This window comes from Schistocerca serialis, chromosome 4 (assembly GCF_023864345.2).
Source record: "Schistocerca serialis cubense isolate TAMUIC-IGC-003099 chromosome 4, iqSchSeri2.2, whole genome shotgun sequence".
Taxonomy (NCBI): Eukaryota; Metazoa; Arthropoda; class Insecta; order Orthoptera; family Acrididae; genus Schistocerca; species Schistocerca serialis.
In genome coordinates, this window is record NC_064641.1 from 624,139,078 (window position 1) to 624,161,145 (window position 22,068).

General features: G+C 42.6%; 1 protein-coding gene across 2 annotated transcripts in view; it reads left to right on the top strand.

The window, feature by feature from the left end:
* The window catches only part of LOC126474084 (monocarboxylate transporter 7-like), a 150,967-nt gene that overhangs the window by 110,771 nt on the left and 18,128 nt on the right, over nucleotides 1-22,068 (top strand). The window contains exons 4-6 of one of the 2 annotated variants that reach the window (XM_050101495.1): nucleotides 2,229-2,369; nucleotides 8,783-9,288; nucleotides 17,861-17,979. In XM_050101495.1, coding sequence (XP_049957452.1) covers nucleotides 2,229-2,369; nucleotides 8,783-9,288; nucleotides 17,861-17,979 — 766 coding nt within the window. Of the gene's footprint in view, nucleotides 1-2,228; nucleotides 2,370-8,782; nucleotides 9,289-17,857; nucleotides 17,980-22,068 lie in introns of both variants that reach the window. The other variant, XM_050101493.1, reaches the window with a different exon arrangement.

The window sequence follows — 22,068 nt, forward strand, 5'->3', positions numbered from 1 at the left end:
TCCTTAATCACGTACAGACATACCGAAACTTTTTACGTAACTATAGCATGGGGGATGAAACAGACGCCAGAAGTATGCCGGCGTGCGTAAAGAAGTTAATCAAGTTATTCCAGGTAGCCTAGAGATTACTGCTGCAAACTCATTACCCTGGACCGGCTATAGCAATCAACTCTGCTTCAGCTTAATGCATTCTACGTTACGTGGGTTTCTTGACACGTGCCTTGACACACAAACTTACGCATGCATTTTTATACACATTTTCATTTATATAAGGGGCGGTCAAAAAGCGTCCGTACGAAGGCCGTCCAGTGCAGAACCGGTATGCCAATGAGGCAAAATCGCTGTGAGTACTGAGGCAATAACTCCACCCGAGATAACCGTTTGGTAAAACACCATGTCCTGCGTGAAGAAGTCCGTAACTGCAAGCTGCATATCCTTGTCTAACAGAAATCTTCGACCCTTCAACGCCTTTTGTAAGGTACCGACAGCGTGATAATCGGGTAGACAGAGATCAGGTCTATAGGGAGAATGTCTCCCAGTTTAGCTTGTGTAACTTCTGCGTTACAACATTTTCGAAATGGGGACGTGCGTTATCACGAAGGAGCAGCACCCCTTGGCACATCATTCGACAACGGTGCTTTTCGTCAGACATGCTGCCCCATACACATTCTTCATTCTTCGTAGATGGCTACCGATGTTTGTCCTTCGGCCATCAAGTTCAAGCTTGGGCCATTTGGTAATAACGTTGCCGTAGTTCACGTTACCGCATTTAATGCACGCACATCGGAAAGACACGAATGCCACACTAATCCCTTGGTTACATGTCGGTGCTCGTATATCCGCATCGGAGTCGTGCGACCTTATAAATACGCTGCAGAAACGACCTCAAAAGGAAACTTTTTGATCGTCCGTTATGCAAGGAGTCTAGAAAAAGATACTCGCTGTCATTTAGTAGTTTCAAAACAAAATGACTCACAGCTACTAATTCCATGTTAAAGTTGAAGTGTAATTATCAAATTTGTCGTGGATAATTGGCGTGGGCAATTGGCTCAGCGGGTGCGCGACTGGTGGGGTTCCCGCTGCGAGCCAGTACAGCTGAAGACAGTCGAGTTGGCAACAATATCTGAGTTGAGGCTATCGTTTGCGCAACGCAACGCTGCACTGCAGTGTTTCTTAAAGTACGAGAGCATTTACGAGGTACAACAGCAGTGGCAGAACGTTAAATAATTGGCTATATCCGTGTAAGTTCCAAGCGATGGAACGGTTAATAAGTGCAGAAGTCACAGCCTGACCACAAACAGATAGTTCAGGGTTACAGTGTTACAACATCTCGTCAGATCACCACCAAAATAAATGAAGCGGACACTCGCGAAGGTGAGATGAGCCGGTCCAGTGTAAGACGCGTTCTTAAGCATGAAAAGTGGTAAGTGTCATTCCAAGACTGCTGCAGGTGATGAATGAGGACGACCTGGATCGAAGGATTGAATACTGCGATTGGTTTGAGCTTGTGGAGACTGGGGTATTTCCCGGGAAATTCTATTGAACTAGCCAGGCTCCATTCAAACTTAACAGTACCGTGATGTAAACCATTACACTTGTGACTATTGGACTTCTGAAAATCCCCACTTTCCTGCGGACAAGAAATCGGATCTGTGGGGGCTTAATGTGTGCTGTGGTCTGTCATTACGTGGTTTGGTTGGCCTCTTCTTCTGCTTGGATACCGTGTCTCGTCGGGCGTATCTTGATAAGATTCAATCATTTTGTCTGCTATCCGAATGGAATATAGAGAAGTAATATTTTGAATGCAACAGGTTGGAGCCACACTTCACCATCGAAATGTCATGTTGACACTCCATCCGACCAGTGGGTAGATCGTGCTGAGTACCCATCTCGCTATCCTGATTTGACACCTATGGACGTCTACCCGTTGGGAACTGTGAAAGTTGACTTGTACCGACAAAAACAATCTACCATCGACGATCTACATGAAAAATTGCAGCGCCACTTGCTATTATAACCCCAGATAACTGACTGTCTCAGTTTGATTTGTAGTTACATTCTGTTGTATACCGGCCAATTCACTGACCGTTTTAGACAAACCTTGAATTACACATGCTTTGTGAGAATGTATTCGCATTTGGCACTCCATTGTACCCTTAGATTTATGTTATTGTTGTTCCACACTGGCGTGTGCAAAATGATTAACGTATTTTCGTTTGTCATTCCAGGCCTCTTCTGCAACAAACTTTTCCAGCGCTTCTCATGCAGACAAGTTGGCTGGATAGGAGCAGTCATCATGGCCATTGGACAAGGACCCGTCGCCTTTGCCACTGCATTCTGGCACTTCATTCTGGCCAACATTTGCGGCGGTGAGTAGTTCTGTGAGGAGGGACACCGTGTACCTGTTCATTCTTTGTAGTGCCAGGGTAACTACGAATATCGCTTCACTACAACCTCTGAAAGGCTATGTTTTATCAATGAATGTTCCTCCGTAGATTCAAAACTATAAATAATCCCCTCACTTCCCACTTCTCTCTCTCTCTCTATCTCTCTTCTCTCTCTCGCTACCTCTCCTGCCTCCATCCCCCTCTCTCCCTCTCTCTCTCCCTCCCTCCCTGTCCCTCTGCATCCCTCCCTCCCTCCTTCTCTCTCCCTCTCTCACCCACTCTCCTACCTCCCTTTCTCTCTCTCTCTCTCTCTCTCTCTCTCTCTCTCTCTCTCTCTCTCTCTTTCCTTCTCTCTCCTCCCACCTACATTTAAATTGTAAACACATGACATGTTCGTCCCGTTGCCAGCCGTAAGGATGTAGAAACTGATGAACTATCCGATTGTGTGCTACGAGGGCTAGTTACAAAATTTTAACAATCACCTCGAAAGAATCACATTACGACCATGAAATATGGTGATGGTGTTAGTCTACATCTACGTATACACTCTTCAATGCGACACATTTCTCCTAGTTAGTGAATGAGCTGGCAGAGACTTCGGAGTTAGGAGTTTACATTTTGACTGTTCGGAAAACGTTACATCTCGAAACTAACCTCGCCGTCATTCGGGAAATGCATACCACCATGACTGCCCCCCCCCCCCCAAAAAAAAAGACATTCAGCATCACGTTACCCGACGACTGGTGGGTCTTCGCGTTTTTCGGCGGTGGTGAATCCACATTTATGCTTCTCTGTCCCGGGACCACAGTGATAAACCCAGCTGTCGTCCACGGCGATTAGCTGGCTACGAAAGAAATCTGGATTGGTCTTACACAGTTGCCGCTGGCGTCTCGTTCCAGCAGGCGTTTTTTAATAGGTGCGAGCAATTGCGGAACGCAGCGGTCGGCGATCTTTATGACGTTCAAGAAGTCGTGCAAGATGCTGAAAGCTGATTGATGACTGATATAAATACGCAGGCTCACAATGGTGGTGTCAGTCTCTTTAAAATCTTTCTGGATGTGCTTCACGTCTTCTTACAAACTACTTAAAATACTAAAATAAGTGAGGAAAATCGCCGCTAAACGGTCAAAAGGTCGATTATTTTTGTATTTCTCCATTTTAAGTATTTTATAAGATAATGTGGCCGTACGCCCAGAAGGAATTTTATGAGATTAATCCACGACTGACTGTCACTTTTTCCACTGTCACCTCCACTGCGATCTTCGAGAGCCAAGGACTCCACTTGTCTTGCGATGCCCCATTCGTCACAGAAGGCTGGTCTACCACTTCGTTGTTCATCATTTTGACTTTTTTCACCACCGTGGAAGCGTCTGCGCCACCAAACCATTGTGTTATAAGAGGGTGCGTTATTGCCGTACACTTTCACCAACTCGGAATGCATTGTTGCTCCATTGTTCTTCAGGAACGGAAACGAATTACCGCACGATACGTCATTCTATCTGTGGGATTCACGATTTCTCTTTCGCTCACCTACCGCTGTGCTGTGGTATCATGGCGCAGAAATTCCATTGCGCGCTGCAAGCTAACTTACTTTTTCAGAGTGTTTGCTAAAGATTAATGGTTGGTTGGTTGGTTTGGGAAAGACCAAACAGCGTGGTCATCGGTCTCATCGGATTGGGGAAGGATGGGGAAGGAAGTCGGCCGTGCCCTTTCAGAGGAACCATTCCGGCATTTGCCTGGAGTGATTTAGGGAAATTACGGAAAACCTAAATCAGGATGGCCGGACGTGGGATTGAACCGTCGTCCTTCCGAATGCGAGTCCAGTGTCTAACCACTGCGCCACCTCGCTCGGTAAAGATTAATGTATACCTCTCGCATTCCTTGTGGAAATTGCAGCACCACAGTAAATGAACGTAACTTGCGGGAATATTAGTGAATATGAACAAAGATAAACTGAGCACCAAGAAGTTGGCCTATGACATTACTTATACAGGCGGTGGACAAAAACATAGAAACACCAAAAACACAAGTCGTTACCATGCCCAGAACGGTGTAGGAAAACCATTGTCATTCTAAGCAGCATCCAGTCTTCTCGGAGTGGTTAAATACAGGCCCCATATGGTTTTCAAAGGAATCTTTACCATCCTTTCTGAAAAATAGTGGCAAACCCAGGTAACGAAGGTGGAGGTGGATAGCGATTAGGCACCCTTCTCTCCATAGTGGACCACAAAGGCTCAATAATACTGAGAACTCGTTACTGTGGTGGGCAGGAGACATGCGGCAATTCACCCTCGTGCTTGCAAAACCAGTCAAGGACAATCGGAGCTGCGTGAATAGGGGCCCTGTCGTCTTGGAAGGCAGCATCACCATTCTATAACAAACACTGTACGTGGGATGGACATGATCAGCCAAAATGGTCACATAATCCTCGGCAGTGATGCCGAGGATTATGGAATACCACAATATTGGAATACCACAATATTCCGACCCAAAAATATCCTGGACCCCCACGGTGTTTCACTCTTGGGACATAAATTCGGCCAGAAGTTGGCAACAGTGTAAAACAACTCTCATCCTGCCAAATGACAGTCTTCCATTGCTCAGTACTCCAGGTTTTGTTGCTTTGGCAATCAGGGTGTGCGCCGAGGAGAATCTGCGTAAGTGCTACAAGGATTGTGCCATCTATATTAATTCAGACAGTCAAGCAGCTCTGATATATCTTTCAGCCCCTGCAACGAAATCAAAGATCGTTGCAGAATGCCATGAAGCCCTGATGCTAGGGGAAAACAACAGGGTTAACCTGCTGCGGGTCTCTGGTAATTTCGGAATCAGCGGCAATGAACAAGCTGATAGGCTGACCAGGACAGGTGCAACGACTCCATCTGTTGGACCGGAACCTACGTAGCTGGTTAGAAGGCCATACAAAGAAAACTGCACTAAGATCCAAAAACGGAAACATGGTAAGCTAATAATGCCGAATCCATGTTTCAAGAGAAGGTCTATTACTCTTGTCTCAAGCAGTAGACTTAACTCATGGTAGGACTGATGACTGGCCGTGAGAAGTTCATGAAACACACACGATGGGTGTAAAGAAAGAAGTTCCTAAGTGCAGACTATGCGGTGAGGGCGTTGAAACCGACCACATTTAATCCTCCAGTGCGAAGTATTGGAGACCAAATACATAGAATTTTCAGGTCATTAATTTCTGTAAAAATTGTGTCCAGTAAATGACTAGTAAAACGCCTTCATGTCAAAGTTACCGACTGGCGTTGCTAGAATTACAGGGAGAGAAAACGCACAATAAACTTAGTTTCGGTGCCGGAAACAGTGGGCTAAGACCACTATTGTTTTGTCTCCATGCGTAACTCACTCAATCAGCCATCACATATCGTTAAACGTTAAGCTCTGTGGACATTGTACATGACACAATGGCTCGTCCCAACAAACCAAATATAGCTGATTACACCCACCAGTGAACTAGCCATAAATGAATGTAACCATCGTACTGTGGTCATGCAATCTTTTCTCAGTGCTTCGAAGCTGTGGAGGACCAACTGCTCAAAATATGACTTATTATAACTGAAAGCAATGGCGTTGCGACATACTAGTTGCGTTTCAGAGACGGTGCAGCGAGAAGTCTATGGGTTGTATAAACGATTCAAGGATGTGCATGTTATTTAAATGCTATATGAGGATGTGACCTTTGCTGTTGTTGTTGTTGTTGTTGTTGTTGTTGTTCAGTCCGAAGACTATTTTGATGCAGCTCTCCATGCTAGTATAAACTGCGGAAGCCTCTTCATCTCTGCATAGCTACCTCAACCTCTACAACTTTAAACCCCACCTTCCATTGTCAAATGCACTATTCCTTGATGTCTCAGGATGTCGCCTAACAACTGCTCCCTTCTTTTAGTCAAGTTGAGACATAAATTTCTTTTTTCTCCTATTAGAATCAGTACCTCCTCATTTGTTATTTGCTCTATCTAATTCATTCCCTTCTTGTCTGAACTGGTTATCGTCCACGTTTCACTTCTATACAAGGTTACGCTCCAAATTCCTTAAGGAAAGACTTCCTAAAACTTGAATTAATATATGTGATAGACATCCTACAACTTAGATTAATGTATATGACATCTGTTCTTTCGGACATGTCCAAAAGAACAGATACCATTTTGATTTCTCAGCCAGCATGAACTGAGACACAAAGCAATTACAGACATTGCCTGCGAACGGGCATTGATTTACACACATCAAAAAAAGCTTTGCATCACCTCTGTTCTGAGAGTTCCGGAAACTGTACAGAAAATTCGAATAGAGATCAACATAAACATCATTTCCGCCCTTTATATTGCTCATGAAAACCACGCATTGCATGTTGTACCACCATACAGAGAAACCTTAATGGTGGTGGTCCAGATTGCTGTACAAACCAGTACCCCAAATACCCAGTAGTACGTCCTCTTGTATTGATGCATGCCTGTAAGCGTCGTGGCATACTATCCACAAGTCCATCAACGCAGATTGTCCCACTCCTCAATGGTGATTTGGCGTAGATCCCTCAGAGTGGTTGGTGGGTCACGTCGTTCATAAACAGTCCTTTTCAATCCATCCCACGCATGTTCGATAGGATTCATGCCTGGAGAACAACTGGACACTCTAGTCGAGCGATGTCGTTATCCTGGAGGAAGTCATTCACAAGACGTGCACGATGGGGGCGCGAATTGTCAAAAAAAATGGCTCTGAGCACTATGGGACTCAACTGCTGAGGTCATTAGTCCCCTAGAACTTAGAACTAGTTAAACCTAACTAACCTAAGGACATCACAAACATCCATGCCCGAGGCAGGATTCGAACCTGCGACCGTAGCGGCCTTGCGGTTCCAGACTGCAACGCCTTTAACCGCACGGCCACTTCGGCCGGCGCGAATTGTCGTCCATGAAGACGAATGCCTCACCAATATGCTGCCGATATAGTTGCACTATCGGTCGGAGAATGGCATTCACGTATCGTGGAGCCTTTACGGCACCTTCCATGACCACCGGCGGCGTAGTCGGCCCCACATAATGTCACCCCAAAACAGCAGGGAACCTCCACCTTGCTGCGTTCCCTTGACAGAGTGTCTAAGACGTTCAGCCTGACCGGGTTGCCTCCAGACACGTCTCCGACGATTGTCTGGTTGAAGGCATATATGCGACACTCATCGGTGAAGAGAACGTGATGCCAATCCTGAGCGGTCCATTCGGCATGTTTCTGGGCCCATCTGTACTGCGCTGTGTCGTGGTTGCAAAGATGGACCTCGCCATGGACGTCGGGAGTGAAGTTGCGCATAATGCAGCTTATTGTGCACACTCTTAGCCGTAACATAACGTCCTGTGGCTGCACGGAAAGCATTATTCAACACGGTGGCGTTGCTGTCGGAGTTCCTCCGAGCTATAATCCGTAGATAGCGGTCATTCTCTGCAGTAGTAGCCCTTTGGCGCCCAGAGTGAAGCAGGTCATTGACAGTTCCAGTCTCTCTGTATCTCTTCCATGTCCGAACAACATCGCTTTGGTTCACTCCGAGACGCCTGGACACTTCCGTTGTTGAGTGCCCTTCCTGGCACAAAGTAACGATGCGGACGCGATCGAACCGCGGTATTGAGCGTCCAGGCACGGTTGAACTACGTACAGACAACACGAGCCGTGTACCTTATTCCTGGTGGAATGACTGGAACTGATCGGTTGTCGGACCCCCTCTGTCTAATAGGCGCTGCTCATGCATGGTTGTCATCTCTGAACAGCCAAAGGGACTGTGTCTGTGATCCAATATCCACAGTCAATGTCTATCTTCAGGAGTTCTGGGAACTGGGGTGATGCAAATCTTTTTTTGATGTTTGTATATCAATAGAAAAAGTTGAAAATTTGTGCCAGACTGCTATTCTAGCCCAGGTCTTCTGCTCACTAGGCAGACGCGATACCCTCTGCGCCATCCAGATATAGGGGCGTCACAACTGCACGGACTATCATAGCACTCCTGTCGTCAGACCGAAATTCTCGACGTATCCACAAACTACTGCTGTAGTGCCCCTTGCCCATTATCCTCATTACTCGCGGCGTTTCGGTGGGTCCCATAAGAGTTCGAGACTGGCGTGCATATGTATTGAAGAGGTCATCGGCCGTCCTCACCTCAATTATATAAGTATATATGTGGTGTCTTTGCTTTCGGACATAATTATATAATTTTTATGTGTTGGCACTGAGGGAAACTCTCATCTCATGTACCACAGAACCTAAACTGCCAAGTTGAGTCATTTTCACTGTCCATGAACTACCTGGTGTGAAGCAGTAAAACTATGTTCTGAAGTCATTTGAACCATTGTATGTGACATACGTCTGAGTGAAATATTTATTTGTTTCAGGTCTAGGCATGGGCCTCGTCGTTACAGCATGTTTTACGGGTTTCAATATTTACTTCCACCGCAGAAAAACCTTTGCGATGGGGTTTACTCAGTTGGCAATGGGACTAGGAATTTTCGGGTTTCCGATGTTGGTACAACATTTAGTGGACAGTTTTGGCTTCAGAATGGCGCAGTGCATTATCTGCGCGATCAATATGAGCATTATTCCTGTCTTCGTAATCCTGAGGCCACTGCAGAAGAGGAGCCCAGGCAAGAGCGCTGACAAGCGCTCGTCTGCAAGTCGGAGTACCGAATTTCGCTCGGGCTTTGCAAGTCAGAGGACCGATATATCAAAGTCTTTATCAGTGGATCACATAAATGAAAGGAATGCAGAGGAACAAAACCTGAACGGAGACAAGTTCAATATGTCTCTAAACCATTTAACAACGCGAGGACGTAGCCTGAACGATAAGGAAATGACGTCGACCGAAAGGAAGGAACATCACAGAGACGGAGGCGAAACACAGGTAATTTATGAATATTTATGCTTAGCAACAGTGAAGTGGTTTTTAATTGTTAATCAAGATCCATTTACAACTTTCAAGGCGTTATTGTAGAAACACTAATGTAGTATCGGTGAATCAATATAGTTGCAATATTTGGTTCATATTTTCTATTTAAAGTTTATTGCACTAAAGAAAATACACCTACCATTTTAACATTGTGACAGTGTACAACATTTTTTCCTTTTTTTAATGATCTATTCATTCCCCCACATTGGCAAGGTAGGACTGACAGCAACCATATGGGTGTTATTCAGCCAAAACCTAAATAACGAAAGTGTGAGGTCATCCACATGAGTGGTGAAAGGAATTCGTTAAACTTCGGTTACCCGATAAATCAGTCAAATCTAAAGGCCGTAAATTCATGTTCTTCTGGTTTGTTTTGCTTGTCTAATATTATTTATGAACGTTTAGGTAGACGAACTAAATACCTAGTAACTACATTCACGAACGACTTAAATTGGAAGGAACACATAGAAAATGTTGTGAGGAAGGCTAATCAAGGACTGCGTTTTATTGGTAGGACACATATGAAATGTAACAGATCTACTAAGGAGACTGCCTACACTACGCTTGTCCGTCCTCTTTTAGACTACTGCTGTGCACTATGGGATCCTTACCAGATAGGACTGACGGAGTACATCGGAAAAGTTCAAAGAAGGGCAGCACGTTTTGTATCATCGCGAAATATGGGAGAGAGTGTCACTGAAATGATACATGATTTGGGCTGGACATCATTAAAAGAAAGGCGTTTTTCGTTGCGACGGAATATTCTCAGGAAATTCCAATCAGCAACTTTCTTCTCCAAATGCGAAAATATTTTGTTGACACCGGCCTACGATCACCACTATAAAATAAGGGAAATCAGAGCTCGTACGGAAAGATATAGGTGTTCGTTCTTTCCGCGCGCTATACGAGATTGGAATAATAAAGAATTGTGAAGGTGGTTCGATGAACCCTCTGCCAGGCACTTAAATTTGATTTGCAGAGTATCCATGTAGATGTAGATGTAGAAAATATAAACATGTCATTTTGCAGTCAAAATGTTTAAACAGTAGGTTTAAAATACTATAAAAATGTATATATATGCAGACTGAAGCGACGATGAAAATTTGTACCGAGGGCAGGATTCCAACCCGAGTCTCCTATTCAAAGGCAGATGCGCTAACCACTACATGACCCTGGCACAGTGTCTTTGTACAACTGCACACATTCCTCCTCAGTCCAAATTCCAATTCATGCCTCAGCCCACTTGGTATTTCCCTAGTGAGCAGGAAACATGGGTGCAAATCTCGGCCTTGGTACAAATTTTCTTTCTTTACTTCAGTCTGCAGATATACATCATAAATGTCCGAAACGTCAAAAGGTCTCTAGAACCACGTAGTTTCATCTGACTATAAAAATTATTATTTTTGATGACTTACTGTAAAACAGATGGTGATGGTGTGGTTGGTGCTGAGATTTTGACGGTACAGATAAATAGGTTGTTAAATCTGTGAGTGGGGGCATGGCATCATGTTGATTTCAGAAGTGTGACGAAGAAGTGGACGCTGGAACAGGATGTAGATGGGTTATTGGTGGTCAGGAGGACTGGGGTGTTATCAGAGCCGTGGTCTAAGGATATGGGGACTAGGTCTATAGGTAGCAGGATGGGTAATTATCTGAGGTGATTTCTGAGTCAAGAACAAGGAGCCTTGGGATAGGATATGGAGGGTGTGAATATAGAGTGTAACTTCTGGTACAGATGCGGCAGCAGCCCAGGACTGGGTTATGATGCTACAGTTTGCAGTATGTACATGCATACATACATACATACATACATACTTTAATCCTTGTTCCATAGATCATGAATACGTCATTTCGTAATGATGTGGAACGTGTTACTTTAACATAAGTTTTCGTTACACAAAATAATTATTTTTTTCTTTTCTTTTCTTTACAGTTACTACTTCGTATCTAAGAATTCATCTATTGAGTAGAAGGAGTTGTCATTCAGAAATTCTTTTAATTTGCTTTTAAATATTGGTTGGCTATCTGTCAGACTTTTAATACTATTTGGCAAATGACCAAAGATTTTTGTGGCAGCATAATTCAGCCCATTCTGTGCCAAAGTGAGATTTAATCCAGAATAGTGAAGATCATCCTTTCTTCTACTGTTGTAGCTATGCACTTCGCTGTTATTTTTTGAATTGGGATGGCTTATTAATGACAAATTTCATAAGTGAATACATGTATTGCGAAGGTACTGTGAATATCCCAAGTTCCTTAAACAAATGTCTGCAAGGTGATCTTGGGCAGGCTACAGATATTATTCTGACTACACGCTTTTGCGCAATGAATACTTTCTCTCTTAATGACCAATTGCCCCAAAATATGATGCCATATGAAAACAGTCAATGAAAATGGACACAGTAGACTAATTTACTAATATATTTATTACCAAAATTTGCAATAACCCTAATAGCATAAGCAGCTGAACTTAACCATTTCGGCACATCATCGATGTGTTTCTTCCAATTTAATTTCTCATCAGTGACCACACCCAGAAATTTTGAGTATTCTACCTTAGCAACAGACTTCTGTTCATAGTCTATATTTATCAATGGTGTTATGCCATTTACTGTACAGAATTGTATAAACTGAGTTCTCTCAAAATTTAGTGAGAGTCCATTTGCAGAGAACCACTTAATAATTTTCTGAAAGACAATATTTCCAATTTCCTCAGCTGATTCTTAGTTGCAGGGTGTGGTTACTAGTATCATCAGCAAAAAGAACTAGCTTTGCATCTTTATGAATATAGAATGTCAAGTCGTTAATGTATATTAAGAACAATAAGGGGCCCAAGACTGAACCCTGTCGGACACCATTCTTGATACCTCCCCAGTTAGAGGACTCTGCTGGTTTTTGCAGACTATCTGTACTGTTAATTTCAACCTTCTGCATTCTTCCAGTTAAATATGAATTAAACCATTCGTGCACTGTCCCACTCATACCACAATATTTAAGCTTATCTAGAAGAATTTCATGATTCATACAATCAAAAGCCTTTGAGAGATCACAAAATATCCCAATGGGTGATGTTTGGTTATTCAATGCATTTAATATTTGATTAATGAAAGCATATATAGCATTTTCTGTTGAAAAGCCTTTCTGAAAACAAATTGACATTTTGTTAGAACTTCATTTTTACAAATATGTGATGCTACTCTTGAATACATTACTTTTTCAGGAATTTTGGATAAAGCTGTCAGAAGTGAGATAGGGCGGTAGTTGTTATCATCAGATCTGTCCCCTATGGTTTAACAATAGCTTATTTCAGTTTATCTGGAAAAATAGCCTGTTTCATTGAGCTACTATGTACGTGGCTGAGAATCCTGCTTATTTGTTGGGAACAAGCTTTTAGTACTCTGTTGGAAATGCTGTCAATTCCATGTGAGATTTACTTTTGCATGAATTTATTATTTTCCTAATTCCATTAGTAGAGGTGAATTGAATTTCAGTTTTATCAAATTGCATAGGTACTTCCTCTTCCATATACTGCCTTCCATTTTCTAATGAATAGCTGGATCCTATTTTCTCTACAGCACTTAAAATGATTATTAAAAATGTTTTCTACTTCTGACTTCTTGTTAACAAATTTTGCATTGTGTTTCATAGAAATACAGTCTTCCTGTGCTCTCAGTTGCCCTGTTTCCCTTTTAACAACATTCCAAATTGTTTTAATTTTATTATCAGATGTGCTAATCTCAGACATAATGCACATACTTCTGGACTTCTTAATAACTTTTCTTAGTACAGTGCAGTAGTTTTTATAATGTTTCACTGTTTCTGGATCATTACTACTCCTAGCTATAAGATACAGTTCCCTTTTCTGTTTAAAATATATTTTTATCCCTTTAGTAAGCCTGGCTTTTTACATGGATTCTTACAATTATATTTCACTGTATATACTCACAAAGGTATCATGAAATAGGTTAAATTTTAAATTAGTATCATGATCCCTGTACACCTCATTCCAGTCTAACTGTTGCAAGCTTTCCCTAAAATTTTGAATTGTTAAATCAGAGCTATATCATATACTGTAACTAGCTGTGCATTATGATCAGACAGACCATTTTTAACAGGAAAAGTATTTATTTGATTAAATTTATCTTGGTCTTTGAAAACATTATCTATAGTGTGCTGCTTTCCTATACCACGTGAGTAGGAAAATCAATAACTGATATCAAATTGAAAGAACCAAGTAATACTTCAAAGTCAAGCTTTCTATCAGACTCTTTCAGAAAATCTACATTGAAATCCCCACAAATAATAATTTGCTTTCCTCTGTCTGACAGATAGCACAACAGAGAATCCAAGTTTTCAAAAATAGTTGAAAATTTTCCAATGGGGACCTATACACAGCTGGAATTATAAAAGTGCCATTATTTAGTGTAAGCTCACATGCACATGCTTCTATGCAAAACATTTTAGTGTCAAAATTGTTCACACTGTGACAGATTTTAACATACATGGCAACTCCTCCTCTCTCCATAGTGTCTCTACTTACATGTGCTGAAAGCTTATATCCACCTACATTTACAATTAGTTACCTGTGACTATATGATTTCCAGATAGGCGTAGTACATCTATTCCACCCTCAGTTTCTAAATCTTCTAAACAAGCAAGAAGCTCATCCACTTTGATTTTTAATCCCCTGATATTCTGATGCAATATATTAACATTATTTTTAACATTGCTTTATAGCACAGTGTACAGGCAATGTGATTCCCCTCCCCATCCAACACTCAGGAAACGCATCATGGAGGAATATGGTATCATCCCCACGATACTGGGTGTGGGCACCAGCCTGCTGGAAAATGAGGTCGTGAGGCATCTGTGGAAGTATACAGTTCGTCAACATGTCGAGATAGGAGTGCCCAGTCACTGGCGCGCATGGGCCGCACAACTCACCCCAGTTCATGAAATAGTGAGGATCACATCTTGGAGAGTGTATCTGTCGACTGCAAATTTACCCTGCAACATAAAACGTCGGGTTCTTTCGCTATAAGGATTTTTTTGTGTACGTCTCTAGTCCGGACATCCTATAATGCGATGGCAGATCCGAGTACCGTATATTTTCAAAGAAATTGTTCATATCACCAGAGCCACATACCTGCATCCGATGCTTGTTGCCTTGGCCGATCGTAGTTTATGCTGAGCTATGGAATGTGAAATTGATGACTTCATAGTTTCTCCATTTCCGAAAAGTGACCATACGTATAATTCTACGATTTCTCGTGGGATGTTGTATATTAGTCAGACGTGTCGGACAGTGCAAGTCTGTGCGGTGAGTAGCGCCGCCGTGTAAGCCATCAAGGGCCAACGTGATAAAACTGCAGCAACCTGAAAACCTGCGTTTCCCATTGTCAGATCGCAACGAGTAAGAAAAGGTTTTCCGATGACAGCACTCTCACAGTGTAATGGAGGATCCAGAGATCTGACATAAGCTGCCAATTTTGGTTCGGCTCTCGCTCACTGCGACGCTCGGCGAATCGAATAACTCAGACCATGCGCGGAAGAAAAAAATGGTTCAAATGGCTCTGAGCACTATGGGACTTAACATCTGTGGTCATCAGTCCCCTAGAACTTAGAACTACTTAAACCTAACTAACCTAAGGACATCACACACATCCATGCCCGAGGCACTATTCGAACCTGCGACTGTAGCGGTCACGCGGTTCCAGACTGAAGCGCCTAGAACCGCAGGCCCACACCGGCCGGTATGCGCGGAAGACCAAAGTTTGGTTCATGGTAGGCGCCTCTGTACACGCTGCCTTCATCTGTGTTGGTTGAACATCGAGATCCTGCGTGTTGGTCAGTCGAGGTTCCTTAATTCACTGGGCTATTATTGATGGGACACGTGAGCGTCTTCCTAGTGTGATCTCCGTATGTAGGTCACGACGGCGTGCAGGCTGGCAACCACTGCTTGCAAACCGCGGTCATTTGATGTCGGCCACTTGTCTCTAGAAAATGTTATGAAATTTACATCCCACAGCCGCATTGTCAATAGATCCGCAGGAGAAGCCTTGTGTGAGTATTCGAGCCCTGTGTACTATCCCCCCCTCCCCAACGACTAGTGGACAAGCCCTTCGATATCATTGCGGCGTACACTGCCTGTACCACTAGAAAATGTTCCTCTACCAGCTCTACACGTAAATGTTCCTCTACCAGCTCTACACGTCAAATGGTTCATGCGTTATGTGGCCCCAGCACACTTCTACATCTACATCTACATCTATACTCCGCGAGCCACCTTACGGTGTGTGGCGGAGGGTACTTATTGTACCACTATCTGATCCCCCCTTCCCTGTTCCATTCACGAATTGTGCGTGGAAAGAACGACTGCTTGTAAGTCTCCGTATTTGCTCTAATTTCTCGGATCTTTTCGTTGTGATCATTACGCGAGATATATGTGGGCGGTAGTAATATGTTGCCCATCTCTTCCCGGAATGTGCTCTCTCGTAATTTCGATAATAAACCTCTCCGTATTGCGTAACGCCTTTCTTGAAGTGTCCGCCACTGGAGCTTGTTCAGCATTTCCGTAACGCTCTCGCGCTGACTAAATGTCCCCATGACGAATCGCGCTGCTTTTCGCTGGATCATGTCTATCTCTTCTATTAATCCAACCTGGTAAGGGTCCCATACTGATGAGCAATACTCTAGAATCGGACGAACAAGCGTTTTGTAAGCTACTTCTTTCGTCGATGAGTCACATTTTCTTAGAATTCTTCCTATGAATCTCAACCTGGCGCCTGCTTTTCCCACTATTTGTTTTATGTGATCATTCCACTTCAGATCGCTCCGGATAGTAACTCCTAAGTATTTTACGGTCGTTACCGCTTCCAATGATTTACCACCTATGGCATAATCGTACTGGAATGGATTTCTGCCCCTATGTATGCGCATTATATTACATTTATCTACGTTTAGGGAAAGCTGCCAGCTGTCGCACCATGCATTAATCCTCTGCAGGTCCTCCTGGAGTACGTACGAGTCTTCTGATGTTGCTACTTTCTTGTAGACAACCGTGTCATCTGCAAATAGCCTCACGGAGCTACCGATGTTGTCAACTAAGTCATTTATGTATATTGTAAACAATAAAGGTCCTATCACGCTTCCCTGCGGTACTCCCGAAATTACCTCTACATCTGCAGATTTTGAACCGTTAAGAATGACATGTTGTGTTCTTTCTTCTAGGAAATCCTGAATCCAATCACAAACCTGGTCCGATATTCCGTAAGCTCTTATTTTTTTCACTAAACGTAAGTGCGGAACCGTATCAAATGCCTTCCTGAAGTCCAGGAATACGGCATCAATCTGCTCGCCAGTGTCTACGGCACTGTGAATTTCTTGGGCAAATAGGGCGAGCTGAGTTTCACATGATCTTCAGTTTGGACGTACGCTGGTCTTTTGACAACACCTTCCCAGTACGTGGGTTGTTGAACTTTGAGATCCTGTATGTTGATCATTCTAGTTTCTTTAATACATTGGACTATTATAGCTGGGACACATGAAATGTTTTGCTGCATGCCATGCATGGGTGGCAACGCAAATGAACCAACCGTACAAACTGGTGGTAAATGGGTGATGTTGAAAAGCTGCAAGGTCTCGTGATTAAGGTGTTCCAGGTCTCTAACGTCGTTCATTTGCAACATTTTGTTTGCCTTGCAATAACCTAAATTTCAGTGAGAGATAATTACCGTTTAAATTGTACATATTTCACGCTCAGACCATCGATAAAACAAAATAAAACACTGTCCTGTCTCCAAAAACGTAAAGGTCAATAATGACGTCTGAATCTCCAATAAATCAAATATTTTACCTACGACAGAAAGCCTCATCTGGGTGCCACCCTCCCTTTCCACGTTTCTCATATGCACCATGTCATGCGGCGATGTCTTAAAGTAGACAGTTCATGCTATATTGCAACAGTGAACCGCGGCTGTATTACAAGTTATTCTTACGGAGCGTACTGTTGTAATCCGTGGTCTAAAAATAAGACAAACTATTTCCATGAACAATTTGCTTTTAATGAATAACACGCTACACCTTCATAGGTCATGCAGTGGCTGCATCAAACAGTACACAACCCACCGAATCAGTGCGAATATCCAAGCTTAAGGATGTACAACATGGAAATGACAAGGAAACAACAGTGTGCTCGTATTGCTTATTTCATTATTCATTTAACTTCATTTTATAATCACTGAAATAAAATCACACGACCACTAGACTTGTGGACTTTACTTCCTCCTCTTCTTATAGGTACTTAATTTTTTTTCATTAATTTTAGCTGGATACGTCGATAGCGGTACTTTCTCAAAATCATTGCTTACAAATGTAACTTAAGGAGTATGCTGTGAAACAAAGACTTGTTGAAATGTAGGTAACATGACATTTTATTTCAAAAACATTTCGTTACCAAGTTAATATGTTTCGCCACGTTATGTTGTTAACGAAATGATAAAATATTTTTTTTGTATTGTGACAGCAGAAGCAACCTTCCCACCACAGTGCTGGGACTCTCAACAGTCAGATACAGCCGTCTCGACCAGCGAGCTCTCTAAAAGACAGCCCATCACCAAGAGCAGCAGCAGGCAGGAACACCAGAAGGTAAAACGCATTAAGCTCCAACTTCTTAAGTTAGCAACACTAGTTCAGTATCTTAACAACAATCAATTTCTTAAACAGTAAAACGAGTTCTCAGTTAGAGACCAACGACTCTGAAAAGACCTACACAAACCGAAAAACACAGAAGACTATAGTCACTACGTTTAAATGGAGCTCCTCAAATCATATTTCGTAAACCTATTTCCCAATATCACTTCTGGTTGGTCACGTAAACACCCACTTTCGATTGTGGAAATGCACTGCTATGTGGCGACTTCAAAAATTAAATTACATGTTATTTGAGCCGTCCAAGTAATTTTTATTACTAGTCAACGGCCTTGCCGAAGTTGTAACACCGGTTCCCGTCAGACCACCGAAGTTAAGCGCTTGGCTAGCACTTGTATGGATGACCATCCGGTCTGTCGAGCGCTGTTGGCAAGCGGGGTGCACTCAGCCCTTCTAGGAAAATTGAAGAGGTACTTGACTGAGAAGTAGCGGTTCTGATCAGGAAAACTGACGAATGCCGGGGGAGCGATGAGCTGACTACATCCCTTCCATATCAGCATCCAGTGACGCCAATAGACTGAGGATGACACGGCGGTCGGTCAGTACCGTGAGTTCAGCTTAGCTTAAGCAATTTTTATTGAATGCCTCAATTCACTTCAAAGTGACACAGATACATGATACCTATTTATTATACTTCAAAATCTTCGTCAAGTCTCCGAAAATAGTTGTCTGCAGAGTCTATCAATCGTTCAGTTCCTCGACGACAGACGTCCGCTCTTGATGACCGAGCTATTCGAGAACCGTTGTTGGAAAATCTCTCTCGCTCCAGGTGTTCTTTCAGCTTGCCGGAAAGATAACCTGTACACTGTCCTGTCTCCTGTGGTCGATGTCGATGGTCTTCCTTGCCGATAAGCATCAGCCACACCTGTGCCGCTTGATCAGATTTTTAGCGCCATTTCACTGCGGTCAGGATCACCTTGTTTATTGGGGGTAGGCGGCTTGTGTGCTGAATGACACTGCCTAAGACTGGACCTGTAGAACAGCCGGAAGAAACTTTTATATCCTTTATTTGAAGGTACATTTCATTTTATTTTATTTTGCAATATGATGTAACCTCTGGAGCTGAACTTTTGCTCTGCGTGTCAGCAAGGATATACCATGCCAAGTTATAGTCATTTGTTTTCAATTTTTCCGTCGTTTTTCGATTTGGAAGATGATTATTTTGTTAGCGACAAAGTCCCTTGAGAACGATTATTATTTTTCTATAGCATCCAGCGAATCTTTTAAATAAGGATCAAATTTTAAACTCTACTGCCCGACTGTCAATCCGTCCATTTGCAGCTCATTGTGGTTTTGTCCTTAGTTCTTAATTTGGTTTTGAGAAGAGGAATAGTACGTCAAGATATTCGTTTCTCAAATAAAGAAATACAGTTTCCGTTTTACTATGTATCAAGAAGGCTCAGTTCACCACAAGGAACTTTCATCACGACACATGGACCCTGACGAAAATTTACTATTTCATTTTATATACTTATCACTCGGTTGCGTTTTTATTGCTGTAAAGGTGAAGATTATGAATCACCCTTTGTCGGAATATGACATCTCCGTTTTAATTTAACTAAAGCAGTGAAGCTCGCCGATGGAGGCAGTTTTGGAGAGCGCAAGAAAGAGCTGTGAGAGGTGAAGGGAGACCTTTTATATAAAAAAAGAAAAAAACAACACGATTTCACGGTGAATCTGTGTGCAACTTAGACGCTTTGCTCCAAAGAATCGTACCGTCCAGCGTACTTCGACTTTGGAATACGTTTCCAGTTGCTGCACCATTTCACTCCCACGCTGTGAGGCACTCGCTATCCGTGCTGCTGCAAAACTTTATCTTCAGGGAACCTCGAGCTTGTACTCCCTTCTGACAATGCGACACTGTTGTTGCGTAATGGCCTTCGTGAGAGGCGACATATGTAACTTACTTTCGGAAGTCCATGCATAGCTGCCGGGTTTCCTCTTCCACAATCGATTCTTTGCTCCCATGTAAACCTTCAACCGTCTTCGGAAAGTGCTTGGGTTGTCAGATTACGCCTTGATAAAGAGTTTCGGCTAATCTGGGTCCAATGACTTTTTGTTCAGTGAAAAAGAAATAGGTATATTAGACTTAGGATGAAACTGTCTACTTCTGACATTTAACTGAAGAGAAACAGCTGACTAAATAAGCAACCGTTTGTAAAAAAAAAAAAAACTACTGACAATAGTAAAAATCAATATTTGACCGGTCTAGCGACAGTACTGCAGGCCTTGACATGTAAACACGACAGCGAAAACCGGTTTCCGAAAATCGGTTTTCGTGTTCTGAAAGTTGTGCCTCATGTAAACTTAGCAATCGAGGACGTTTTTAAAATGCACAGTATCATTTAGCGTCTGTCACTCACGTGTTTGACTTTGAGAAAACGACAGACTAGGTGTCTTATGACGGTGGCTCAAAAAGTCAACAAACGGCATACTATCTTTCAATTTCTATCGCTATACAGAGTGAGAGGGCGACTCTTTTCACTTCAAATATCTTTTGACTCATCAGAGACTTCAAAGAGCAATAAAATCGTTAGTGTGTTCACAGACTCAGAAAAAGAGTTTTACCGCCTCAGTTCTACTCTGCAGCAAAAGTGCAGCATTGTTCTATCAGAAATAACACATTTTAAGGCAGATTTGTCTGCATATAACAAGGTTACGAAAACATGTAGGTGATAACTTTATGAACCACTTGAGACTACTCATTAAGGTGAAAATACAGTATAAATACATACAATTTAACACATCAAAAGATATTTAAGATGAAGAAATTCACGACTGCATTCCGAATAGGGATTGGAACAAAAATATGCCAAGCTATTTGTTGTGAATTATTTTTACATTTGTCAGATCATTGAACTGCGGGAAGAAAATCCTTTAGTAACTTCCAGTACCACTCATTCTCCGTTAAAAATACATTGGGTTGTAATATTCTGCCAAAATTTCAACAGAATTGGCGATTTATTTTTGTCTGAATTGTTAAGCTTTTATTCCTTTGAAGAAGCATGATCAGTTATGGGTAACATCTAGATTTTGCTTCTTTTGCCAGAAAACAGTACGATATGCGCAAACTCACCTTATCAATATAGGTACTAACGCAGTAGCTATTGCTAAGGACTCCTGAAACAGAGTTCAAATGGTTCAAATGGCTCTGAGCATTATGGGACTTAACTGCTGAGGTCATCAGTCCCCTAGAACTTAGAACTACTTAAACCTAACTAACCTAAGGACATCACACGCATCCCTGCCCGAGGCAGGATTCCAGCCTGCGACCGTAGCGGTCGCGCGGTTCCCGACTGTAGCGCGTAGAACCGCTCGGCCACACCGGCCGACTGAAACAGAGTGTTTCACGAAATAAGCAATTGGCGAGCGTAGAGGACAATAGTTTATGGGAAATCTCATTGTGTCAGTTTGTGCCTCACAAAAAATTACAGTATTGCATTGAAAAAATAAACTATTTCTGTAGACAACAAAGTCATGTGTATTAATTGCATGGAAAATTACTCATCACTTTGCATGCTATAATTTGCAAAACCCCGTTTCGATATCTTGAACAGTTATGAAACATGACTGTTTATGAATAGTTCTCTTTCGCTTTATTGTGGTGTGAACAGTGCGCTGCATAAAATCCATTTCCTCCGCCACACACCGTAAGGTGGCTCGCGGAGTATAGATGTAGATAGATGTAGATGTACGTATAGACCTCCTCCCAGGTCTACGGAAAATTTCAATTTATTAGCTAAATTTCATACACGGTAAAGTGTGACCTAGTATTCATCAAATGCAAAATCATAACGTCCCCTATTTTTCATCCCGAATTTCGCGCTGTGTATTACTTAAATGTTAAATATCACAATAACTATGATCTTTAACGAAGTGATAGACACTTCACGACGCTGTAAAATCGTTTGGAAAGATTGCTGGCAGCTGGCGTGCTCACTCCTCGATTTTGTCAGCGCAGCGCGTCGTCCGGCGCCAGCGCCCTCATTAGACAACATGGGGATACTCTCCGTACTTTTTCTTGAC